Here is a 27,986-nt window from a genome sequence, read left to right as displayed (position 1 = left end):
AATACTCTGGCAATACTCTGGCAATACTCCGGCAAGACTCCGGCAAGACTCAGGCAAGACTCTGGCAAGACTCTGGCAAGACTCTGGCAAGACTCTGGCAAGACTCTGGCAAGACTCTGGCAAGACTCTGGCAAGACTCCGGCAAGACTCAGGCAAGACTCAGGCAAAGCGAGGGCGCACCCGCTGCGCGATCCCGCTGCGCGAGGAGGACTGGTTTAAGTAGGGCCGCCAGGTGAAGTGAGATCCGCCCCACTAGGACGCTCAATATGGCGCTGAGAAAGCGTCACTGCCCCTCCAAAGATGGCGCCCAATCAGCAAACGAAGCAGAGCCCCAAAACCCCCAGAACCGGACCCGCTAGAACAGCGGTGGGCAGTACAATTATATGCAGGTATGGGGACAGCTACCGCGCTAAAAACAGGGGAAATGCAAAGAAAAATAAACACAAATGGAAAACGGGTAATTAAAAGCCAAGCGTGCTACACACGCAGCGCAGAAAACAGTGCCGAGCTGCCAAGCAGGGCGAGTGAATCCTGACAAGGCAGAACAGCGAGGGAAAACATGTTTTGGGACCCCCCCCTCCCGTTTTCTAAGCCCTCCCTTGGACAGATCACCCTGAAACTTTAAAGACAGCAGATGAAGTGAGTGGCAAAATAGTTTTTAAAATTTCGTCAAACTGCGCCAAAGTTATTAGAAAACAAAAAAACGTTTCCTCCGGGAACAAGGTCCTAACTATAATGACCTACTGCGATCGCCAGTTGGTAATATATGTATATTTATATATAAATATATATATATATATATTACCTACTGGCGGTCGCCAGTAGGTAGTTATAGTTAGGACCTAGTTTCCATAGGAAATCCGCAACATTCTATTGGGAATAACTTTGGCGTTGATGGACGGAATTGGCTGAATTTCTCCAAGAAAATGGCTAGCTCCGCTCCGCTCCTTCCCTGAAAGTTTGGGGGGGGTTTCGTGAAGCGGGGGCCGAGATAAAAGGGGGGTCCCAAAACATGTTTTCCCCATTTTAATTTCCATAGGGGGTGAATGGATTTCCACCAAACTTGCCAAAATTGTAGGGACTGGTAGCCCGATGTGCCTTTGCTATGTCTCAAGATATGTGCTCCAGTGGATTTTGAGTAATTTAGTTTCAAAAAAATATATATATCTATAAGCGCGCCCCGGTACGTCTCGGTAGGATCGAGACACAAGAGGTGGCAAAAACAAAGGGGGAAATGACCAAAAGGGGGCAGGGTAGACCCCCCTGACCCCGTAGGTTTGATGTGGGGGCCATAAAAGGGCCCCGCGGGGCAAAATATTTTTTTATTTTTTTTCGATTTTCGCGGGGGGGAGCGCCCGGTACGCGCACCGGGGGAACGTTCCATGAAAAAAATAGAATGACAGAGTTTTAAAAAAATGTGAAATCAACAACGTGTGCACACAGCTTGTGTGCACATCCCAGCTGTGGGCACTCCCTTTGGTTTGTCTTATATGACAGACTCCTTTGTATCTGTTGATCAATTCATTCTTTTATTTCTTTAGATTCCAGCCCGAAATGCATTGGAGCATCGTTGTCAACAGCGCATAGTTGTTGAAAAGACTTGAATTATATGCAACTAGAAATGAATGTAATGAACTGAATTGATATTCATTGAAATTCTAAAGAAATAAAAGAATGAATTGATCAACAGATACAAAGGAGTCTGTCATATAAGACGAACCAAAGGGAACCAAAGGGAGTGCCCACAGCTGGGATGTGCACACAAGCTGTGTGCACACGTTGTTGATTTCACATATTGGCGCAAACGGACGGTTACGCTACCAGCAGGAGCACCCGCATAGAAAAGAATTCATACCACACCCTTTACAAACAGATTCTAAGAAACTTACCCGCTGTGCACCGCACTTATTGTTTTTTTTTTTTGTTTTTTTTTTAAATGTAGCATTTTTTTTATAAGTTGGAGGTAGTTCTAAAAAGAACTGTTTTTTTTATTCTTTTTGTTATTTTATATTTTTTTATTGTTTTTTACTTTTTTTAGCTTTTATGAACAATTTTATATTTTTTTTGTATTTGTTATGGGGACAAATAAAAAAAGGGAATTGTAAACGGCTCAACTGGAGCAAAAAAAAAATCAGGAAAAAATTAAGGTTTCTTTTTGCACTTGTGGTTGTCTCCAGCACGGTTGATCAATTTGATGCTTTGCTCTCCATAGGAAATTGTAGTCCCGCAATATATACAAATTATTTTAAAATCTCCAAACCGGGTTTGGATGTTTGGGACCATCTCCCTTGCCTCTTGACCCGATGGAGTGGGTTGTGTGCTTTTGGAGGTGCTGGGAGAAGATTGGGGAGGATTTCTGGTCAGTTCTCTGACCTCTGCCGCAGAATAGTTGTTTGGATGCCTGCGTTGCATGTGGCGAATCATGGTATTATTGCCAAAACAATACTTTTTGGCAGGGTTCCCCCTGGAAAGTACAGTGCCACAGATCAGACATGTCACTTTTGGCGCATTGACTTTCTTTAGGCCCCTTGGGATTTTAAAAAACTCCCACACAATGTGCTCCTTCGGTTTATATGGGGTATTATCTTCAGGCAGGAACTGCCTCTCCTCCTCCTCCTCCTCCTCCTCCTCCTCCTCCTCCTCCTCTTCTTCTTCACCACCAATGTGGTGTTGTGGTGGTCCTTGTGGTGGTGGTGGTGCAGATGCGCCTGCTGCTGCTGCTACTGTAGCCATTTCTCAATGAATAGAAACAGGTCTTCCTCAGTCAAAGAACAAAGTGAGAATGAGGAAAAAAGGTGGGGGCTTTCATCATTTGGAAAACAAAACTGTTCTGAACCAATGAAAAGTGTTATTTTCAGGTCACATGACCCGATGCGCTTACGCTACGCGCCCGGGGGTGCGCAACGGGGCGCTGCCCCGGGGCGCGTAGCGTAAGCGCGTCGGGGAACGCCCGGGGGCGCTTACGCCGTGCGTCATAAGACGCATCACGCGGCTGTCATGAGTGATGTCACTGACCATGTCATGAGTGATGTAATATGTGACGTCATCAGCAGTGCATTGCAGGCGCGCAAGTTATAGTGAGTCCAACTACCTATAGCGTGGGAATTTCAATGGTTTTATGTCAGTAAAATTTCCAGCTAACTATAACTGGTGTCAAACCTATGGTTTTTTCAGTGAATTTAATAGGTTTTTTTAAATGCTAATTCCTAACTATAACTGGTGTGAAACCTATGGTTTTTTCAGTGAATGAATATATATATATATATATATATATATATATATATATATATATATATATATTACACACTGGGGGTCGCCAGTAGGTGGTTATAGTTAGGACCTATTATCCATAGGAAAAGCATTTTTTCTTTTACCAATAACTTTGGCACCGGTTGACGAATCTTCGTAAAATTTTCAAAACGTATGGCCCGCTCCGGTCAGCTCCTATCCTGAAAGTTTCGGGGTGATTCGGAATGCAGGGTGGCGAGAAAGAAGGGGGTACCAAAACGTGTTTTCTTCATGTTAATACCCATAGGAAACTTTATTTAGAATTTTCTTAGTAAACAAAAGCGATGCACTGAGAACGTTCACATTTTGACATTTGCATGAGCACATGGGTAAGTTGACATGATTGACTCATAAACACAGCTAAGGTCTCAAGATAAAACATACATTAATGCAGTAAGTTGTGTACGGCCCGACTCAAGCGCATTTTCCGCATAGATCAGCATATCATCGACAGTCCCCTCAACCCGTCCACCCACCTCGGGATAACCACTCGATTCGGGAGACTTCATAATATATTTAGGGCCTTAATTGGTGCGTTTTTCCCCTAGCCCGTCTACCCTACTCCTGTCGGGACAATGCCTTGCTCTTGTTGTGTGGAGGGATCTGTCTGCTGCGAGGCTAGGAAGGCTCTGAAGGGACCCCAGATGTCTTTAGGTCTCGAGGAGGGAGGGAGGGATGGTATTGGCATATAGCTCACTCTTCATAAAGCAGGATGCCAAGCTATGGAGCCAACTTTTAACCTTAGGAGAATGCCTGCTTCCCCAGTGTAAGGCAACTTCTCTTTTAGACAACAGTAGGCAGATAGCAACAAACCTACGGATTTTACAAGGAAACTGGACTACATATCCCAACAAGGCAATCTCTGGTAAAGGAACTATTGGCATCTTAATCATACTGCTGAGCGTCTCATGTATGCTTGTCCAGAAAGCCTGTATGCCTGGGCATGTCCAAGCGAGGTGGGCAAAGTCGGTATGTGGGGAAGTACATCTCTGACAACGATGTGATCTAGTGGGGTCTATCCAGTGCATTTTGGAAGGGGTGATGTACATTCTTCGTAGGAACTTGAAATGAATCAGTTTGTGGCGGCTGTTAAGGGAGACATTGTCCGTGACTGCGCAACAGGTCGCCCATTGGTCGTCTGTTATAGAGTTGCCCAGATCCGTCTCCCAGGCGCTGCGTATCTTGTCGTCATTTACTGGAATAATATCAGTACACGCCTTGTAGAGTTGGGACATAATAAAGACCCCTTTACTACTGTCTATCACTATCGAGCGGGGAGGGAAGGATGAAGGCTCAAATGGATATTACGGGAGTTTAGCCCATAGTGCGGATCGTAGCCTCAAAAGGACAAATCATGTTAGGAAACATGGACTCATCGTCAGGGTCAAAGATGTGGCCCCCTGGATATAAATCACACATTTTTGCAATGTGACATTTAGTGCAAGTTCTCTGTACCAGTTTTTCAGCAGTGAAGGGGAGCCATCTAGCATTAGGGAGTGGAAGTGCTGAGGAGTAGACTGTCTGAGTGTTTGTGATACGACCCAGCTTAGCCCATGCCCAACTGGTGGTTGAGACCAGCTGAATGTCTTTGGAGTCTCTAGGTATCCTCCGTGGGCAGGACGGTGGTCAACGTGTCCGGGATAACAAAATCCCCCCCAGGGACCCTCAGGATTAAAGCGGAAATAATTCCCCAACCTAAAACGTGCCACAGGGTGTGTTTGCCCACGTCAACAGGCCCTGCTCCTTTCCTTCACCACTGTGCAAACGCGCCCCCTGGCGAGTTGTTAGCTGGGGAATTAATTCCCCTTGAATACCGAGGGTCCCTGGGGGCCAACTAGCCTACCAGGTACCTCCAATATGTGCCAGGGAGCTGCGTTGCAGAGAGGTTTTCAGAGGCCAAGACCCTTTTTACACCTCTCTGCAACACAGCTCTGTGGAGCTTACTAGAGGTACCTGGTGAGCTAGTTGGAACCCACGGACCCTCAGGATTCAAGAGGACTTTATCCCCCAACTCAAAACACACAACGGGGTGCGTTTGCACATTGGTGAAGGGAGTGGGTGGGCATGAGGTGACGTGTGCAAACACACCCTGTGGAGCGTTTTAAGTTGGGGAATTAATTCCTCTTTAATCCTGATGGTCCCTGGGAGCCAACTAGCCCACCACTTACCTCCAGTAAGCGCCACTGCGCTGCAGAGAGTTGGCCCAGGCCATGCCCCTTTTTACACCACACTGCAATGCAGCTCTTTGACGCTTACTGGAGGAAAGTGGTGGGCTAGTTGGCCCCTAGGGACCCTCAGGACTCAAGTGGACTTAATGCCCCAATTTACAACGCACCAGGGGGTGCGTTTGCACAGAGGTGCAGGGAGGGGGCATGGCCTGATGTCACAAGTGTGGAAACGCACCCTGAAGCGCGTTTTAAGTTGGGGAATTAAGTCCCCTTGAATCCTGAGGGTCCCTGGGGGCCAACTAACCTACCACTTACCACGCGCCAAAGAGCTGCGTTGCAGAGTGGTGTAAAAAGGGGCTTGACCATTTAACAAAAAGAGTTCTTTCTGAACCAAGGGCTATCTTTTTGCCAAATTTGGTGTAATTCCGTTTACCAGTGGTGTTGAAGTGTCTACAGTTTTGGGAATGGCAGTCTGTAATTTAGAGTGAGTGTATCAAAAGTTATATTAGGGTGTGAGAAGATGCATCAAATTATCACATGGATGATGTTATTAGTGATGTCATTTGAGATGTCATTTGAGATGTCATCAGTGATGTCACTGACAAGGTCATGAGTGATGTAATATGTGACGTCATCAGCAGTGCATTGCGGGGCCGCGAGTTATAGTTAGCTGAACTAACTATAACGGGGGAATTTCCTTGGTTTTGTATGAGTGAAATGTCCAATTATCTATAAAGCCCCTGAAACCTAGGGTTTTTTCAGTGAATATATATATATATATATATATATATATATATATATATATATATATCTTGAAGCTGGGGAACAGGGTTCGAGTCTCGGCAGGGACGCTCAACATCCTATTACATCCTGTGATTCGCTTAATCTCCCCCTTGCCTAATAAAATTAATGTGTCTGTAATGCTACTGGTGCTCATGTAAAGCGCTCGGATGCCTTCCAAGCGAGTTCGCGCAATATAAAACTCCACAAAAAATAAATAAATATAAATATTTATCTCGTAATATATCGTTTTTTTATTAGCTTATATCTTTAGTATGGCTTACCAAGCGTTCACAAAATTGGACACACATTTAGCATGTTCCGCTGACTCTGAGGCACTCACTTGAGTGGCCTCTTAATTCTGATGGTGCGAATAACAGCAGTTACCAGCTCCAAGTGGAGATTTTGAATGTTGAAAACAACTGTGTGAAAGTATGGGTTAAAATGAGGAATTCCTGTGGGACGCGGACCTGGAATTACTGATTCCGCAGTAATTTCTTGTCTCCAAGGAGACTCTTGGGGTCTAAATTGTAATGGCTTAGATTGTCACCACCTCTGGAACTACTACTGCCCCCAAGATCTGTAACTCTGATGGTGGGCAAAATCCAAGCCATTCATAATGAGGGCCTTGGTATTTTCACATTTGTGCTGAGCCATGGATAATGGGGGGGGGGGGTTCATTTATAAAACACTGGGCTATTGTTTCATGAATCTGCATGAAATGTGAGAAACCTGTAGTGCTGGTATTTTTCTGTTGGCATGTTCAGTTTTGTTTGCAGATCATTCAAGAAGAAGCAAATTTAAAGAGTGAAGGTCAAAAAATATAATTGATTTGCTAAGATCTGGCCCAAATATGGTAAACTCTTAGCTTGCTTACCATGCGCTTAATACCCCGAGTTACATGCCAATCGGTCAAGCTTGGATACAGTTAAGGGGGAGGTGATCTTTTGCTAATAACTTTGGTGATGATTAATGAATCTGCATGGTAAATGGCAAGTTGTTGGAAAGTTAAGGGTGTTACAAGAATCTTGAGTTTCAACAAGTTTTGATAACTGGGGAGAAGGTAAAGGGGCCATGCGCAGCAATAGTTGGCCTCCCCCACGTTTTCAAAGGCTTTGCATAGTTGGGCATAGCCTCGGATGTGGCCTAAAACCAGGCCCTGTGGCTGACCCATTGCCCTTCATCTACCGAAGACCTTTTAACTCACACAGTGCCACCCGGTGTCAGATGATTTTGGCTTCCTTCACACTGACACCCGGTGGGGTGCCAAAATCACACAGTGGCAGGGAAGGTGAGCTGGAACCCACTGCACAAAAAAGGCTTTACTACACATATTTTGTGGCTGTAAGCAGCCGAAGTCCATTAAAAGGTGATAAGCACCCCAGGACATCAGCAACAGCCTCAGCAACTCTTATTATTCTTGGACAGTAGGGGGGGGGGGGGGTAGTGGGCTTGGTGAAGTACAGAGAGCATCCCAGGTGGCTCTGGGAACGAGGATCAGCCCTTTCCAAGGCTCCATCTCCTTCACACACTGTGAAAGATTGGCAGGTCATCTACCCTCTGCAGAAGTTCAAACCCTGCTGTACATGTTCTCTGGCCATGGGTTGAACATAGGACCTAGCGTGTGGCACAGCATTGTATTTAAAAAAATATCTTTAAGGGTTTGCAATCCCTGTTTTAAGGTTCATTGGCACAACGTAGGGACCGTAGACCTGAAATGAACAATGTGTGCCCCTCTCCTTATAGGATCTAAATGAAACCGGAGATCCATGCACTGGTATTAATGTGCTGACAGCCTGCCGTATGTCATTAAAAAAACAACAAGCTTATTATCACTTAAAATATGTTTGGCCCGTTTTTTTACTTTGCACCCCCGTCCCCGAAAGATCAACACAAACCCTACCATACCCAAAAAAAACTAAAAATGCTAATTGTTCACTGTTTATATTATATGATGATGATTTTAGTACACTTTAAAAAATATTTGTAGGATTTAAGTGTCATCCTCAGTTTTATTTTGCATGCTTGAGACTGCAGGAATGCCTGTCAATGTTTTGAGACGGTTTGTTTTTTGGGGGGAATATATAATATGCTGATATTCAAATGTGTTTTATTGAAAGGCTTTGCATGATTATAAGTGAAATTTTAAATGAAAACAAGCATTATAAGCAATTTTCAGTCTTGTAGGTTTAACAAGAATGAAAATGTGGAAATAAAATGCAAATTGGTACAGTTTATATAACTTTTGGATGACAGCATTCTTTACAATGTTCATTTTTATACATGCGGAGAATACATTGGTACATACTTGCATAGAGGTTCAGCCTGCAAGGGTAAGCTTATCATGTGTGCTTAATACTGCTCTGTGAGCAGCACTCTCATTGTCAAGTGTTTTTTTTACCAGCACCGAAAGATAGGAGGAATGCGGTCTAAACCATCAATTTCACTTTATCAAAATGTTTTAGGACAGTCGAATTTCCTACAAATGAAGTCAGCACTGTGAATTAAGGAAAATATTTCCAAGTGAAGACCATTTTTCTGTGAAATACACATGCGCACACACACACACACACACATATATATATCTTGATTTCTGCATTTAGCGGATTAGATTTTCTACCGTATGCATACTTGCAAAGGAATCAAGTAAATAAGCGGCAAGTCACTTTTAAAATATTTGCCAACCAAGATTTGCCTGTACTTACCTTCAGTTACTATCTTACTGGCTGATACACTATCTTCCAGTGGATTCCTCACCTTCTGAATATGCCCAGGCGCCAGACTGGATCCAGAAACTTTTCACAGATCTCCTATGTGGGTAGGGGGCACACGCCCAATTTGCACCACCTGCATGTTGTCGGCATGGTCATACAGCGCACAAGCTGGAGCACTAGTTACCTGTCCATTTTTTCCATGCTGTTAGAACAGACAAAGAAGCAACATGTTAATTGTGACAGTACAGGGCAACCACTAGATTGGAACCTTTTCAAAATGGTTGCCAATAACCATCTTTCAAAAAAGGGTATCCATCAGAAAGATCATTACTGTAGTAAAGTAACTTTTTCTTATGATGGATACTTCTAACTTCATATTCCTCATCTAGTAAATAGATTTCAAAGCAGTACCTCATCCCGCGAGTTGGGTCCATAGGAATAAGAGGACAAGGAAATCCTGGAGCAGAGAATGTGCGAAATGTCCAACCCTTGTCACATCAAAGTCCAAGCAAAAGTACATAGTGAAAGCATAGTGACAGACTGACTAATTGCAGCTACAGCGATACTGTGGTAAGCTCAGATGTTGAAGTCTTTGTCCTGGTGAAATGGGTGCAGATTTCCTCTGGTGATTCCTTATTGGCAAGGGCATAACACATTATGATGCACAAAATGATCTAGCGTGATAACGTCCTCTTCTAGACTACATTGCCCTTCTTGTTCCACTTCAAGCACAACACAAACACTGGTCTTCATACCGGATCTACTTTATGCAGTCAATATAGTGACTGACAGTCCTCCAGTTGCTTAGCCATTGTAGTTTCTCCTACTCACTGTTGGAATGCAGCAGAGGGTAGAAGGAAGAGTGACTGACTGACCCAGATGGAACAGGGTTACCACTTTTGGCAGGAAAGTCACTAAAGTCCTTAAACAAGTTTTTTTCAGTAGCAGCAAGTGAAAAGTGGATAGACACACAGAACCAGCAGCTCACTGATGTGCCTCGGTGAGGTAATGGCCACAAGAAAAACTGTTGAAAGGGGCAAAGAAACGCAACTGGTAACTAGGTAGGGATTCAAAGGGAGCCTCTTTCAAAAAAGTTGAGACCAAAGTCAAATCCACTTGGGACATAACAAAAGATGTACGAGGGCACATATGTCAGTCCACTAAAGAAATCTTGATTAAAGATGACTGGTCAGCGGCATAGATTTCATTTTGTTTGCAATGTAACCCCTGACCAAGATCCCTGCACTATCCTGCTGGACAAGGGAGATGGCAAAGCGCAGTAGATAAGAAAGATCCATATTTGCACAAGTAGTAAAAAGTTCCACTGAGAGGTGCCCACAGGGCAAAGATGGTCTGGACCACCAATTGTTGAAAGCACCCCTTCTGGTTGCCATAGTAAGCAGACTCAGCCTACCCACTCTGGTGTTCAGAGTGGCCAGTCAGGTGGTAGGTCATCAGTCGGAGTCTGTGCTTGAGTGTGGAAGCCCTGGGCTTCAGTGCTTTCAAACAGAGAAGATGAGACCCCACTCCTTGCTTGTTTACATATCACATCGCTTGTCAAGATCTGGGCAGAACGGTCTGCAAAGTGATGGGAGAAGAGGGCGTGGCTAGCCGAGCAGCGACATGGCCGCTTTCTGAGCGAGCTCTGCCGGCTGCGCTATTAATCCTGCCAAAAATCCTGCACAAACTGTAAAGTTCGCCTACATCTCCTGACTGAGGTGGCTGAGGGCGTCGGGCGGCAGTGGAAAAAGTTTGCTGATCCTGGTGCGATCCGCCGTAAAGATACTGGCTCCGTGAGATCTGCCGGTGAGCCGCGGGTGTGGAGCCCGCCTGGTGTGGAGCCCTGATCGGAAGTTGCATCCTACTGCAGCCCGGTGTTGTGCCGGCCCGCCTACGTGGGTCAGTACTCAGCGTTTGTATTCCTGTCATCGTGAAGGTGAGCGAGGTACTCCAACAGATGCGAGATGGGCACATACGTGAGCGGAGGAACTCATCTACGCGAGCAAGTGTGAAGCAGGGGCTATATTTTGAGGTGTTTGCCTAACTTTCGTGAAGCCTGGCGGGCTGCCATTTTAAAATCGGAGTGGCGGTCGGGGAGCCCCGGTAAGCAAGCTCGAACTATACGTGCTCAGGGCGATAATTGCATTGTTCGCCGGGGGAGCCTTGTCGCACAGACACTTCAGGGATTGGGCTGTACCTGGTATACCGTGATCGAGCTATTTGGCTGCATTGCAACACACCGCCATTTCACGCGCTTTCCAATGCGTGCGTTAAGTGACCTGACCCGTGCGGTGCATTGGTAACTGCGCTGACATCCACCTGGTGTGAGCCCTGTACTACCCTCCGTTTGGCTGATGGACCTCTGAGTGGGGGTAGAAACCGCCGTTGATCCGCGCCACCTGCAGCTGCAGAACGAGTTACTCTCGACACATCAGGGGATTTTGCTAGTCACCCTTCTACGACTGGGGCATTTACTCGCCGCTGGTGCTCAGTCTGCGGGATACGCCAAAACGGCCATTTGAAAGGCGGATCTCGCCCCATACTTATTGCGAAGAGAGACTGGCTGAGAAGCACTGACCTCCAGGACGGTAATAAGTAGCGTGCTGTGCGCAGTAAGTCCCGAACCCAGTCTGTTGCAGAGACATTGGAGGAGTGGACATTAGTCTTGCACATTGGTTGACCACAGTTCGTAGGCGCCTGCAGGCGCGACCATACGGCTGCTTGTAGCTCCTCCTCCCACCATACGACTCTCTTGGCCAGTACCCCACTGTATTACTTAAGATGGGTAAGGGCGACCCAAAACAACCTAAGCTCACGTTTGAGCAGAGACGCCACGCAAAGCAACATGAACACGATCGCGTGGCCGAAGAACATTATACGCCGGACGCTGATCAAGACATTGATGTTAGGGCGCTAATGCTGGAAGTGAGATCTAGTCTTCGGAGTATTGACTCTAAGCTCGACAGCATGACGTCTCAACTCGAGTCGGTTAAGACTCAGGTTGGAGCACACGAAACACGCCTCGACTGCCTCGAAAACAGACACACAGAATGCTGCGAGTTCAGGCAGGAGTCCAAACAGCAAATGACCAACTTGGAGAAGGAGGTTGAATTCTTGCGCGTAAAGGCGGATGACTTAGAAGCGCGTTCCCGTAGATGCAATGTGCGCATAACTGGTATTCCGGAAACCACCGCCATTGGCAAGATGGAGACCTTTGTCGCGGACCTCCTGCATGAACTATTTGATCCGAACTTGTCTCCGGTCTTCACAGTTGAACGTGCACATAGGGCGCTGGGCCAGAAACCGCCTGTGGGTGCGCCGCCGAGACCCATTCTTGTTAAGCTACTTAACTATCAGGACAGGGATCTGATACTGCGTCTTGCTCGAGAGAAGGGCAAAATAACACATAAAGGCAATTCCATTTCGTTCTACCCTGATTTTACCCCGCTAGTGCAGGCGGCCAGAAAGGAATTCATCCCAGCTAAAAAGCTCTTGATGCAGGCAGACAAAGTACTCCCTTTTGTACCCAGCGAAACTGCGAGTAGCACATGATGGTACTACCCATTATTTCACAGACGCTAAGTCTGCTTTGAAATTCGCAAAGCATGTTTGCAGTACTAGGCCAAAGAGGAAACATGCACAGCTGGGGGAGGAAGGAGGTCATCTAAGTGACAATGATGGATTCAACTGGACTTGCTTTCAGGGTCGTCTGCTCCGAGGTAGAGGGATTTTGCCTCCGTTCACAGGTTATGCTGTTTACATGTTCCGCTCATGTGCTATGGAGCACTACAAGTTTACAAAGTTTGCTATATTATGCCTTTGGGCTTGCTATGTTCTCATGCTGAACTCCACTGTGCGCCCTGCGCGTTGGCTACTGTATAGATTTGATATATCAAGTTCAGACACTAGCAACTAGGTTGAAATGCACAGCCACCCTGTGCAAACAGGGGTGTATGCTCAGGATACCACGCCCTCAAGGGGTGATTCCCAATGTTTGTACCCTTTTATTATGTTTACGCTATGCGTAGGTTAGGGGAGGCTATGACACAACCTATTCGGGGGGTTGCTGTGGGTGGTGGGAGGGGGGGGGTTGTTGGGTTTGTTGGCGAGTGCTATGTACTTTTCTCGTTTGCGCTGTGCGATCATTGAACTTGGATATGTGACTAGACAATTATTATATAGTGGGAATGCAGCATCAACATTGCAATGGAGATGACCAGGGTTTTAACTTGGAACATCCGCGGGCTTAGTGACGGCAGAAAGGCGAGATTAATGCCTGGGTATCTCACACAAAATAGACATCTGCTTCTTGCAGGAGACACATATCAACTCCACATCGTCCCCCAGACTAAAACACTCAAGATGGGGCTCGATTTATTCTGCCATTTACTTTAATTATTCCCGGGGGTGGCCATCCTTGTACGAAGAGGACTAGATTGGAAGGAATATAATGTGCACTGTGACCCGGAGGGCAGATTTATTGTGGTATACGGCACCCTACTGGGGAAGCCATAGGTATTGGCAGCGGTATATGGCCCAAATGTCGACGACCCAGACTTTTTTAGATCTGTATGGGCACAAATAGCATTGATGGACTGCCCCACTGTCATTTGGGGTGGAGATTTTAACGTTGTACTGAATGATGATTTGGATCGTAAGGGGGCATCGAGGCCGCTGCACGCCAATGCCAGGCAGGCATTGCTAGATATTCTCCAAGAGGGTTTCTTGCTAGACATATGGAGATCTAGGCACCCGACTGTCAGGGAGGGCACCTGTATTTCGAGTCACCATGCTGCTTGGTCGAGGTTAGATTACTGGCTGGTATCGCAGGATGTGGCTACATGGACAGTGCATGTGTGTAATCAGGCCAGATCGCTCTCTGATCATGCTCCGTGCTTGTTGGAAATAAAAGTGCCAGATGCTCCCACTCGTGCCTTCACCTGGCGCTTACTGCCACATGCATTGTTAGATACGGCATTTACTGAAGAAATAAGAGCAGACATAATTCAATACTTTGAAACAAATGCGGGCTCAGTGTCAACGGAGTCTGTCCTGTGGGACGCATTTGAAGTGGTGATCAGGGGGCAGTGTATTGCGCGTAAGGCAGCGGTACTAAAAGCCATTAGAAATACGCTAAGCAAGATTGAGGGAGAGCTGAAGGAGATGGAATCACGCTTTGCGACAATCCCACGCCTGACCTAGCGGTTCAACTGAAGGCTAAGAAGTGAAGTTCTTGGGCAAGCAGGCAGAGGCCCGTAGATACGGGGAGGGGGTTAGACCCAGCAGGACACTGGCTCGCCTCATCTCCACCAGACCGCAGTCCACATACATACACTCCATTATGACCCCAGACGGGGGGGGGGGGTGGCGGTGGGTCAGGAAGCAGTTCTTCACACTTTCACGGAGTTGTACTCTGATCTCTATAAATCCAAACAAAATATGACTCCAGATTCCCTCGATGCCTATTTAGACACCATAGCCTTGGTGTGGTTTAACAACGCACACCGCGAATATATGGACATCCCGATCACAGCTCAAGACATAACCAAGGTAATAAAGAGTATGCCGTTAAACAAGGCCCCTGGTCCTGATGGCCTCACAACTGCCTTTTAGAAGACCTATGCGGATGAACTAGCTCCGCGGTTGCACGCAGTTTTTGCTGAGGCCCTCGAAACTGGAATTCTACCCGAGTCCATGCGCGAAGCCCTGATCATAACGCTTTTAAAACCAGATAAAGACAGCCAGTCATTAGATTCTTATAGACCTCTTTCCCTCCTAAACGTTGATGTGAAAATCTACGCAAAAATAATTGCCGATAGATTACAGCCGTTACTACCGATGGTGGCCCTGCCGGACCAATCCGGCTTCATACCGGGGCGTGCAACATCCCATAACTTAAGAACTATATTTTCGGTATTGCACTACCTTCACCCAACTGTACAAGCAGCAGTCGTGTTTTTAGACGCTACAAAAGCCTTCGACTCGCTAGAATGGCCTTCTTTATTCAGGATTCTAAGCAGGATGGGCTTCAGTCCCTTATTCATTAATCTAATACGCCTATTATATACCTCCCCTAAAGCAAGAGTGCAGGTGAATGGATTGTTATCCGAGCCCATTGACATCTCACGAGGCACGAGACAGGGTTGCCCCGCCTCCGCTGCTCTTCGCCATTGCCATGGAACCCCTTGCTGCAAGAGTTAGACAACACCACATGGCGAGAGGCATAAGTTTTAGCTCCCGTAGCCTATTGATCTCTCTATACGCAGATGATGTTACTCTATATGTCATAAACCCCACCGTAAATCTTAATCCTCTGCTTCGTGAATTTGTACGATTTGAAGGCCTGGCTTGTGTGTCGATTAACTGGACGAAGTCGGTTGCGTTCCCGCTAACAGATACTACCCCTGAAGTGCGGTCTGATTATCCCCTGCGCTGGGAGGCGGACTCTGTTAAATATTTAGGCATCTGGATCAGTCGTAACATACTGGATATATGGGCCCTTAACTTTGGAAAAGCGGCGCACTGGTTGGAAACCAAAGTAGCTATTTGGAACAAACGCCGTCTGTCTTTGGTAGGGAGGATCGCACTGGCAAAAATGGTGGTGTTGCCAAAGTTCCTCTACTTATTTGTGAATATCCCCATCCCATTAACGAAACATTTTTACACTTGTTTAAGATCTACCTTATTATCACTGATATGGGCTGGGGGTCAGGCCAGAGATCTTGGGCACTCTTGACGCTACCGCTCCGATAGGGGGGATTGGGCGCTCCTGATATGCAGCTTTACGCCCTGTGTGCGCAAGCCCAATTTGTTCATTTTTGGGTGTATCCGACGCTATACCAACCACACGTTGCAGTGTAATTAGACTCCGTGGCTCCATTACCACTCAATGTGGCGCTATATGGCGAGGCACCACGACCCTCCCTGGACATCGATACAGCAAACATGCTTCGGTGGGTGTGGCGGGAACTCCAGAAGAGAGCTCGCCTTCCGCTCCTATACGCACCGGCAATCGCTTTAAGATGCAACCCTATGATGCCATGTTTGGCCGTAAGTGGAGGTGATATCTCCATACGTTGCGCGCCATTACGTACATTTGCTGACTTATACCCGAATGGCACGTTTCAGGACCCCCAACCGGGTGGTGATGACGAGCCCCTAACTTTCATTGATCTATTTACCTATCATAAGCTGAAAATGTCCTGTAGGGCGCTCTGGGGTCAGTTTCCTGAAGAACCTCCACAATTGCAGGCGCTCCAAAACGTGCTTGCTAGAGCATCCCCCAAGAAACTAGTATCTAGATTGTACAACGGTATGCAGGAGCAAGCCCCTATCATAGTGCCGAAATCCATGCAGGCGTGGAATGCGGAACTGGAGGAGCCTCTGACAGAAGATCAGTGGTCCTTTTGCTGCAGACAACTAACTGAATTATCGCCTAACTATAAACTCCGGCAAATTCATTTCAAAGTTTTGCACAGGTTTTACCCCACACCGATATCGCTGCATCGCATGGGTCTAAAGGATGACACTAACTGTTGGAAGTGTGGCGTTGAAAAGGCTTCTTTTTTACATGTTGCCTGGAGCTGCCCAATGCTTGCTGAGTATTGGAACGCCATTTTTTCTGCAATTAATCAGATCCTCCTCAGAACAGATGACCCTTCCCCGACCCTTGGGCCATTGGGATATGTGAGGGATACTGCTCCTAATAATCGAAAACTTCATGCCATACTACTTCTTTGGCTATACATTGGGGTCGTAGGGCTTTGCCTAAATTTGATGCATGGTTGGCGGACGTGACATACGCAACTAGGGAACTCATGCCCTCTGCTTCCCGGCCCAAAGACATTTGGGAACCGTTTCTACAGTGGTCACGTGCTGGAGCTAGCACCCCCAGCTCTGTGCAGTCTCCCTCTGGGGCGATAGGCGATGCTGCCAGCTGAGAAGTTGTGATCTTTGTGACGTTGGCTGAATGGGGTAGCCCCTTTTGCTGCTTATTATATAAGACTATATATGACTGAGATGTCTCAGTGTTCTTTTTGTTTCCGAACATTATGTGTATTTCTTCATGTAACTGCCTCCACTTATGCCTAGATATGTGATTGTGTGTCCCTTCGCTTGCTAGATTGGATTAGCGCCACATGCCCTGAAATAATGACAATGTTGGCTGCACATACTGGATATGTAATGATTGCACGCGTGGATTTACCTCCTTGTTACTTACAGCACTGAGTTTTGCCTGTATTGGTTTTGTTTAACTGTTGACATGGGGAGAAGACTGGGGGAGAAAAAAGAAAAGTGCACATCCTATATGTCCTTTGCTACAGTGTAAACTCCTGAATTGGTATGTTTTCCAGCAGTTTCGATTGCATATGCCACTGTAATGTATTTACTGTGCAACTTTGAATAAACACATTTTTTTTTTTTAAAGTGATGGGAGAACGGTCTGCAAAGGGATGGGAGAAAGATTTTCAGTGACAGGTCAATTGCCTGCAGTACGAGCAGATTGATATGAAGTACCTGCTTGACTGCAGACCACAGGTGCCTCATCTCCACTTCCTCCAGATTTGCACTTCACCCTAGGAAGGAAGCATCTTTCACCACTGTGGCTGAAGCAGGGTAATTGGATACACCCTTTCAAAGGTGCCATTCCACCAACAACCAACCCTGTCCACCACAGTGTCCCGAGAGATCAAGATGGTGTCTGTCAGATCACGCCTCTGCAGGAACCAGTACAGATGAAGGCACCACTGGTGAGCCCTTATATGCAAGCAAGTGTGAGTGACCAATAGTATGCAGGAAGCGAGCCATCAACTTGATGGCTGGCTATTGGTGAATAGCCGAGGTGCCGATGTTAGTCCTAACGGGCAGACCGCAAACTGGTAGAGTGTGGATCCTGCAACAAAATGCAGGTACTTCCTGTGCAACTGCAGGATCGGTATATGGAGATATGTGTCACCAAAGGACACCATCCAATTTTCTGTTTCCAGTGCAAGTAAACCAGAACTAGAGACAGCATCATGGCAATTTCCTGTGAAGGAAAAAGTTCAAGACCCTAAGGTCTATGTTGTGACGAAGACACAGAAGTACTGAGAGTAGCACCAGGGCCAATTTTCACGTATGGGACTAACTGCACTGGTTCTTTCTGCAGCACAGTTGCCATTTCCTGCCGCAGAATCAAAATGTAATCCTTCAATTGAATGGACTAGGGAGGAGCCCGTTTAAAGGGTGAAGCATACCCCCTTTCTAATATTTGTAAGACCTGCTGCTTAAAGGTTATGGCCTTGCATGCCTGCAACAAGGAGGATATCCACCCTTCAACCGGCTGCGTGGACTCCTCTAGGATGAGAAGTAGGGCTGCTGGTTCTGACAATCCTTTCCATTAGCTCAGCAGCTGCATCCACTCTTGAACCAGATTTGAGGGCTCACTCTGCCAAAAGGGGAAGCCGTCTGAAAAGCCCCAAAAATGATTCCAGAACTGTTCATAGTTCTAGGCCAGAAATGGGCAGTGGCCTTCACTGTCTTAAACCTAACCAGTGGAAGATTACTGGTGAAGAAACTGGAGCTGAAATTGCTCCAGCCAGCACCAGAGGTATTCTCTGATTGGGATCCTTGGGGGTCAAAAGGCATGGAGAGGAGAGATGCCAGTGGAAATACAAATGGAGTCCCAAACAGACCCATAAGGTATGGAGACAAACAAGATGGGGACCACAGCCGACCTGAACAGTGCCATTATGGAAGTATGTCCAAATAAACCGGAGCTTGTTTATGAACCATGAATGGGAATGGTAGTGGAGGGCCCGGGGATGGGACCTGTGGCAGGCACCAGAGCAGGCAGCACTGCTAGAGAAGGCTCCTCAGGCAGAGTGATGCCTACAAGTTCCAGCTCTGAGGAAGATACAACAGGAGATTGAGTGCTTTAAGGCGGCCTATTTCTTGACTTTTGTCGGCCCCAAGTGGAGTCATCATCTTGCTTTTCTTTCTCCTCTAAGGATGACTTAGATGAGGGAGAGGAGTGTGACTTTAAGGGAGACCTCCGCCTTCATCGGCATGGAGACCCACTCTTGCCAAGGGCACAGCCTAGAGTAATGCTTTGATTCCAAGGACCACAGGCATACTCTGTGTGGGTTTGAAATGAACATTTATCCATTACAAGTACAAAAGGGATTAAAGCCAGACATCTGTAGCAATAACATCCCTACATACAGTACTGATGACATTTTGAAAAAAGTTGAAGCAACACACTAGAAACATGAAAAAAAAATCACAATGAGCAGCTCCAGATCCTAGTTGAAACACACGAAAAAAAGCGAACTGACGGAGTGTTGAGTTGCCACTATCTGGCTCCAGTGACGTCATGCGGGTGCCGCTTCCAGCGCAGGAATGGAGCAAAAGCCCCAACCAGCCTAGAAAAGTAATGAAAAGTTTACAGATCCAGTACACTACCTGGGGATATTCAACAGGTGAGGAATTTGCAAGCAGATGTATCTATTAGAAATACATTTTTAAGAGTAATTCCAGAACGATACCATGAGTTGCAAGGCATCCATTAAATCCTATTAGATGACTGAGGTTTTCAATTTTATTAACTTGGAATATATGTTTTCAATTACAGCGGAAAAAACACAGATTAATCTGTAAATTAGCCCCATTTCTCTAGAAGGCTTTGATGTAATACGGTCACTGAAGTTCACATTTTTCTCATGATTCACAGCAGTAATTGGCTCTAGGGGATTTTGTACATTTTCTTGTTTATACAGGGTATGCAAACTTTATCCATACCTACATTGTGTACCCCTAGGAGTACAACATACATTTGCAAAAGGATAGTCTGGCATAGAAGTTCGAAAATCAAAACAATATAGCCATTTAAAAATAAATTGCAACTCATCTTCTGTACCTTTGTTACAGTAGCCTCATGCAGTTGAGATATTTGAGCATAAATTAGTGAATTTCTTTGTATTATTTCGTTTGACAACTTTTGAGTTTTGTTTTTTAAACAGATGCTAAGGAATTTTGCATTTCTAAATAGCACAGTTACTATTTTGAACAATTAGCAACTGCTCACCAGTATTAAGAAGTGGTTTGTTTTTCCACATCAATCCCACATTCAAATGTTTGCTTTTATGTTCAACTCTAGATCAACTCTATATCTTATTGCTACCATCCACACTTTTTTAAAGCAAAACGTTTATTAGCCATTTCCTCTTCTTATCTTCACTTAGTTGTTCTCTTTATGTTATTCTTTTCAGCTTGTAAAATTGTTTAAAAGCATCATTTAAAATTATAAACAAATATCTTTTAATTCCTATACTATTGTATTGGCTATACGTTAGCCAATAAAACTATGCATTTTGTAATCACTCAGATAATCATTTGAAGGCATTTGGATGTAAATAATAATAAATAATTCACTCAAGTTTGGCTATGAGTGACTGTGCCATTGTCTGAACACGTTTGTGAGTTTTTTTGTGTTGGGAGAGATATGATAGACGGCTGTAACATTTTCCACATTCAGGACATCTGTATGGTTTTTCCCCTGTGTGACATCTTTGGTGGCTTCTTAGAGTTGAACTTTGATTGAAACTCTTCTCGCATTCAGTACATGTGTAAGGTTTCTCTCCTGTGTGAATTCTCATATGTCGGGTTAGATTGGACCTCTGTTGAAAACCTTTTCCACAGTATGTGCATTTATGTTGTAGATTTCGTGCTGGGATTCCCTGGTGTTGAATAATACCTACTTCAGCAGTTCCAATCTTCTTATGGTCAACAAGCAAGTATGGCTTCTCGCCTGACTTTTTTCTAAGTGGCAAGCTTTCTATGCTTTTGAGTTTTCGGTCATAATCCGTGCAAGGATGTGTCTCTTGTCTTATATGAGTCTGATGGAAATGAAACTGCAGTTGTTTAAGAAAACCAAAGCTTTTTTCACAGTCTGTACATTTATATCGTATTTCTCCAAAGTGGACCCTCTGATGTTTGAACAAACTACAAGCGCTGCTGAAATATTTTCCACATTGAGTACATTTTAATGGTCTGTCCCCCGGGTGGCTTCTTTGATGTCTGGAAAAGTTTAAGCTTTTAGCAAAGGTTTTCCCACACTCATCACACTGAAAAGATTTAGGTCCTATACGTATTCGTTGGCGAGGTGTTCCAATTGAATTATCACTTAGTATTTCTCCAATCTCATGTGGGGGAGATTGCCTTGCTTTCATGTGGTACTGATTTTGAAAAATGGGATTTTGTGCTCCACTGGAGCATTGGACATCAATTATAGTTTTATATGGTTTTAAACTATGATTTAATTTGGAATTAATTTGCCGACTACTAATTTGTTTGTCAGAACTCCAGAAGAAACTCTCCCTATGTTTGCCTGATGGCATCATACGTAATGTACGCTTTGCAGTAAGTTCCTTAGTGTACATTTCTTTCTTTTTTGAAATTGCAATGACATCTTCTGTAAAAAAAAAAGCACAATATTCAGTTTAAATGAATACAGCTAGGATTAAATAAGTACATTTGTTAAATAATCAAGTCATTCAAGACCATTAACATTTCAGATGCATTTAAAATTGATATCAATTCACACCCACGATATGGAATGTTAAGTTAACCTCTTTGAAGTCCGTTTCAGATGATATTTAGATATACAGACAATAACAGCTGTATGAGATAAAAATCAGCCCACACAAAAATCTACAAGCAAACCCATATGTCAATACTAATTAGAGGAATCAAATATTCCTTAAGCTTGACTACTATGTTACTTTTTACTCAGGGTCTTATAATCGACCACTAATTCACGTTTTTACTTAGGGCTACATACTGTTGAATTGAATTTCAGACACTGGTTGAAAGATTATCAGAAATTAAAAGATGCCATTTAACACTTGAGAAACACGGATGCTATGTGTCCCACATTTTCTTTTTAGTTTTAGTTTTTACAAACCAGAAACATACACAGATATTACCAAAGGAAACAGAGTATGCGTACACCAGCTTAATGTATTGATAAATAGCGATACAATAGCTTAGCTGTCTCTCCGGTCATAGCCTAGCTAGTCTATTATTTTCAACCCTGAGACGTATGAACACAGATTCTGACTAACTGGTATGCAGAAAATTCAGACATTTGCCAATCGATCTTAATTTACTGATCAGGTTTGCCTTTCTATCCGTCAAAAGCAAGAATTTCACAAGTGTTTTGTTTCTGACATGCCTAGATGGATATATAAACAGTGGTTACTCACTTGTATGGGCAGTTGCCATTTTCCCCCTCTCCAAACCATGGTTACCTCTAGAGTAGGGCTCTTCTTCTTTAACTAGTAATATAACTTCAGGATTGCTGCTTATTGAGTCTACACAAAAACATGAAAAAAAGCAACAATCGTAATGTAAACCAATACAATGATCATATAAACGAAGACTGCGTTTAATTCCTGGGCAAATTTGTAGAACTCAAATAATGCTTCATAAATAGCATAATGCTAACCTAACCCATAACACAACATGTTTAATTATTTCCCTTTTGACAACAAATAGGGACTTGCAATTAAATCAAGCCAGCCTTTTCTTTTCTCTTAACATCCAGTTCATAACTGTTACCAAGTACAACTGTCTCCCTAATTTTGCATCAGAACCTTTTAAAATCATTTACTATTTTTGATTCAGCTACCGTCGCACTAAGGGTGGTTTTAGCTGGCCATGCAAGACCTCTTTTAATGATAAAATGTGTGTTAGTGTTAATCCTGAATGTGTCCCCTTCCAGCCACAAACAAGTATGTTTCATGAACTTTAGGAGCCTTAGCCGGTCATTCAGACCCTGGGGTGGGCCTGTCATCACTTCTGCTTTTACACAAGAAACGAAAATGATAGAAGCTCACTTCTTCCCCCCTGCCCAACTACGGTGGGAAGGTAGTCACTTAAGTGGTTCGTTCACTTAAGATACATGGTTTAAGTTAGGCACGGTTTGGACAAACGTGCCACCCCGTAGCACACTTGGTTTAAAAAAATATATATATATATATATATATATATATTTTTTTAAATTAGAAAGTTAAAAAATATTCACCATATATTCTTTTGCAAAAAACAGGAGGAGTGCTTCTCTAATTTAAATACAAGGTAGTCACTGTGACCTTGTGGTCCTTTGAGAAACGAGCCACAAGGTCAGAGGTTTACACTGGTGTAGTTGGCAGAGATGCCATGATGTAAACATAGCAATTCCTTTGACTCTATGCGGAGCAGAGAAACCACTGATATTCGCAGTTCTACTGCTCAGTCAAACTCTTACTGATGCTCTTAGTCTGCAAAAATGCTTCCCTATAGAAAATCGCAACTAACCTAAATTGTAAAAGTAAACTGAATTCTGTTTGCATTGAGCTCATGCCTTGTAATATGACACAAGGAGACAGTCCTTCTCTAGAGAAAATGCATGTGGTACATCAGGCAAAAGTTCATGATACCATTATAATTATAAAATAAAGAACATAAAAGCTTCAAAGCAATTTAATTTGTGTTAATTTGTAAGTGATGAATTTATATTAAAGTAAATTACCAAGAAAATTAAATAAATCTGATGCAGGAATCAAATGTTCTAGCATAGATAAAATGGGAATACTTATTGGTAATGTCAGTCTCATACAGCGAGATCTGAGTTCCTTCCTAAACAAGCATTTGCAATGCAATAGGTCTCGCATTAGGAAAGTTTGAGCTATTGGTATTGTAAATGACACATTTTTTATTTATGTGTTGGTTTTGAAAATAGCTAAATTAATAGCTTTGTCATTTACAATGCCAATAGTTATAACTTTAGCAAATTTGACACCTATAGCATTTGTAATGCAATATGTGTTGTATTTACGTGACTTACATGTATTGCTATTACAAATAACAATGGCTTTTAATTTTTTTTAAAATAATTAATACTTAAATAAAAGTTATTGTAATTTATAATGGCATTAGCTTCAACTTTTGTAAATAACTTTTGTGAAGATTATGTTCAGTGTATTTTATTGTGACGAAAATCCAAGAACAGAAGTGAAATATTAACATCTTTTTGTGACATTTGTAATAAAGCTTGAAACATTGAGAGAGCATATTTGAACCAGTGATGCTGTGGTTGCGCTGAGTGATGCTGTGGTTGCGCTGAGTGATGCTGTGGTTGCGCTGAGTGATGCTGTGGTGGCGCTGAGTGATGCTGTGGTGGCGCTGAGTGATGCTGTGGTGGCGCTGAGTGATGCTGTGGTGGCGCTGAGTGACGCTGTGGTGGTACTGAGGGATGCATTCTTGGCCCTGAGTGATGATGTGGTGTTGCTGAGTGATGATGTGGTGTTGCTGAGTGAAGCTGTGGTGTTGCTGAGTGATGCTGTGGTGCTGCTGAGTGATGCTGTGGTGTTGCTGAGTGATGCTGTGGTTGTGCTGAGTGATGCATTCTTGGCCCTTAGTGATAATGTGGTGTTGCTGAGTGATACTGTGGTGGTGCTAAGTGATACTGTAGTGGTGCTAAGTGATGCTGTGGTGATGCTGAGTGATGCTGTGGTGGTGCTGAGTGATAATGTGGTAGTGGTGAGTGTTGCTGTGGTGGTGCTGAGTGATGCTGTGGTGGTGCTGAGTGATGCTGTGGTGGTGCTGAGTGATGCTGTGGTGGTGCTGAGTGATGCTGTGGTGGTGCTGAGTGATGCTGTGGTGGCCCTGAGTGATGCTGTGGTGGCCCTGAGTGATGCTGTGGTGGCCCTGAGTGATGCTGTGGTGGCCCTGAGTGATTCTGTGGTGGCCCTGAGTCATATTGTTGCATGCTGAGTAATGCTGTGGTGGTGCTGAGTGATGCTGTGGTGGTGCTGAGTGATGCTGTGGTGGTGTAGGGTGATGCTGTGGTGGTGCCTGTATGTGCCTATGTGAGTAACTACGCTAACAACCAAATGATTATTTATTGCTACCAATATGAACCATTTTTTTCAACTTTAGTATAATGAATGTTTGAGGGGAAAAAACTATTTTCTTCACTTATTGTCTGCAGTTTGTACGCAGCTCTGTGCTTCATTTCTCTCAGCGCGGTCTTATAAGGTTATTAACTTGCGACTTTTGTCAAAGGTGTATCTCTGCTGCAAAGGCAGTTACCCTCTGAGAAAATCTACATAAAGTAAAATCTGTGAACTGCACGTTCCACCTTTTAGTTTACAACTGGCACGTTAATCCTCCGTGATATTTTATGATGAAGCAAAAACCTCGGACTACACTCTACACATATTCTTCAGGAACTTTAGTTACCATCCGAGTTCTCTTTGTTATTACACCCTGGAAATTGCTAGGTACACTTGCAGCAGGTGCCTTACTCGATAAATATTCAAAAGCCATTCTCTGAGCAAATACGTAAACCAGACGGACTTGCCATCACATTTGTCCTTGGGGCAGAGTTTTTATACATTATATTTGTGCAAGTTTTGACCGTCAGACTTCAGTTTTTTGATGAGTCCGCCCGCCTGATTCTACCCTCATTATTCTGTTTGCCGCCGTTTGAAAAAAAAAAACAAAACACACACACACACACACACACACACACACACACACACACACACACACACACACACACACACACACACACAAACCCACAAAAACACACACAAAAACACACACACACACAAACCCACAAAAACACACACAAAAACACACACACACACAAAAACACACACACACACACACACACACACACACACACACACACACACACACACACACACACACACACACACACACACACACACACGCCCCTTAGTAAACTATTTCCAGCGCAGGGTCAGTGTGTCAAGTATTGTCGTGCGGTCGGTGCCAAGTCCTCGCTGTGCCATTTTACAACGATGGGATTTACGTTAGGAATTTTGTGTTACGGGGAGAAACAAAGCGCCAGGAAAGGTATATTTTGCTGTTTATTTAAAGCAAGTTTTAGAATTTTTAAGTGTTGATTCAAATACTAGAGATGTGTCCAGGTGGCAGGTTACCAGTTTGGTCCGCTATTAATCCTTCCGCAAGCGATAAATTGATTACCACGAAACCATTTTTAACATAGCTATTAAAATATAAAATGTCCTTTCCGCCAGTGCGAGCCCTACATCTGCAGTAAACCTCGGGTGAGCTTGGAGGCGACCGGTGCTGTCAGATACTCGCCAGGCTGGGCCTAAATAACCATCTTTCTCTAATAATAACAAGCCTGTTGTGACATCCGCCCATCATCTGTTTGGCGCACGTCCACCCCTATCTTATATGAGGCGCATCACAAAGCACACTGGTTCAGCAGCCACCGCAGCGAACACGGTAGACAGAGAAACAGAAAGCAGCTCAGTACCTAGGCTGTGACTGAGAGGGCGGGGGCTGCCCGCACATGCGCGCTATTTGTTATGAAGAGGGAGCCCCAGCGCTAAAGCAAAGTGCGGCAGCTGAAGTCCCGGGTCCCAGGAGGGGGGCCGGGTGAAGACCAGCGGATAGCAGTGCGGGGCTCCCATGCCGAGACTGACCCGCTGGCTGCCGAGGGAGAGAGGGACACGCGGAAGTGAGGGGGGGTGGGGGAATGTGTGCGCGCGTGTGTCTGTGTGCGAGTGTGTCTGTGTGCGTGTGTCTGTCTGTGCACATGAGTGAGTGAGTGAGTGTGCGTGTGTGTGTGTGTGGGTGTGTGTGTGTGTGTGTGTGTGTGTGTGTGTGTGTGTGTGTGTGTGTGTGTGTGCCTGTGTCTGTGTGTATGTGTTATCCACTTCCTGGCAATGTAGAACAGGAGATGTGCACGACGTGTGGGTGAACGTGCGCGCTCACATGGGAGATTCGCCTGCGCGTGCCCATCCCCTGTCTCACATTCCCAGGAAGTGAGTAACAAAAGATGCTTCGCTGGACGCAGTGCTTCGCACTGCTTACACCAGCTCGACCTAAAAGGCAACAGAGATCAGGATGTTGACTCTAGAAAGCAGTAAGTCCACCAGCAGCTTTTACAATATTGTTCTAAATTCTGCTTACTTGCAGAATCTTTGCAGGAAATGTTCTTACTAAAAGTATATTGATAAAAAAAAGTCTCCAAATATTCAGGAATTGTTTTTTACACGCGATTTTAAGACAGAAGACTTGCCACAATCCTACTTAAGATCCACATCAAAATGTCCACTTCCCACCAGTCCTCTGGATTTCCTTGAAGCAGCAACAGCTTTCTTTAGCGACAGGGTATTCTACATTCTCCAACCACAGGAGAGATGTTGCACATGAACAAGGACATGTCTTAGTGTAATTGGTTCCCTAGTTTTCTTCCACAAAGGAAATCTTACATGACTATGCCTTATGTATCCTCAAGCCACAGGAGGTAAGGTCCATAAAGGCATGCTGGCTTCACTGGCAGGAAAAGGATTTCTTTAGCAGTGTGGGTCTGGAAAGGTCTAGTGACACTAGCCTTGGGAGCATTTCTGGGCCAGGAGATTCAAGACAGCTGTAGGCTTTTATCCACATTCTTCCTGCTGTGGGTCAGGCAGGAACTCCTTGGTGGAGCAAGTTGGTAAATATGTTGTATTCAATGTTTGGTCCACTGTGATAACCTTTCTGACCCCCTTCCCCCAACTCCAAACTTGGTCCTCCAAGTCCAGCATGTTGAACAACAATGGAAAAATCTACTCTTCAGTTCTCATCTATTCCAGGCTGCATGCCCAGTCGGGTTCCCATATTAAATCCCTGCTCTAAAACTTAATCTTCTCTCCCATCATTGCTTTTATGTTGCTTTTCCTTGTTCTATCAGCTGATAGCTCAAGCTGAGCAGAGGGGCGAACTAGCCATTACGTTACAAGAACAGAAGTTAATGCCTTTTCTTAAGTCCTCAACTGAGCTTAGGCAAGTAGTGAAAACAATATAGGTCATAGTAACCCAATCATACAAATGGACTTTTCAAACCTAATTGCTTACAAGCTGTGAATTTGGTTTTGAGGCTACTTTCCAATTTAACATAAGAGAATTAGGGTTATAACTCTTATTATCCATTGAGGACATGTCATTCAGTCTGGATGCAGGTATCAAACAT

At 44.6% G+C, this 27,986-nt stretch overlaps 1 protein-coding gene across 1 annotated transcript in view; it reads right to left on the bottom strand.

Annotated features, from left to right (window-relative positions):
• Positions 1-8,666: 8,666 nt before the first annotated feature.
• The window catches only part of LOC144829331 (zinc finger protein 777-like), a 104,774-nt gene continuing 85,454 nt past the window's right edge, over positions 8,667-27,986 (bottom strand). The window contains exons 7-9 of the mRNA XM_078688377.1: positions 22,195-22,302; positions 18,482-21,401; positions 8,667-9,046 (exon numbers count right to left, since the gene is read on the bottom strand). Coding sequence (XP_078544503.1) covers positions 20,359-21,401; positions 22,195-22,302 — 1,151 coding nt within the window. The 3' untranslated portion in view covers positions 8,667-9,046; positions 18,482-20,358. The remainder of the gene's footprint in view (positions 9,047-18,481; positions 21,402-22,194; positions 22,303-27,986) is intronic.

Source organism: Lissotriton helveticus, chromosome 4_1, assembly GCF_964261635.1.
Source record: "Lissotriton helveticus chromosome 4_1, aLisHel1.1, whole genome shotgun sequence".
NCBI lineage: Eukaryota > Metazoa > Chordata > Amphibia > Caudata > Salamandridae > Lissotriton > Lissotriton helveticus.
Note: the sequence above shows the minus strand (reverse complement) of the source record. Positions and strands in the feature narration are given on the sequence as shown.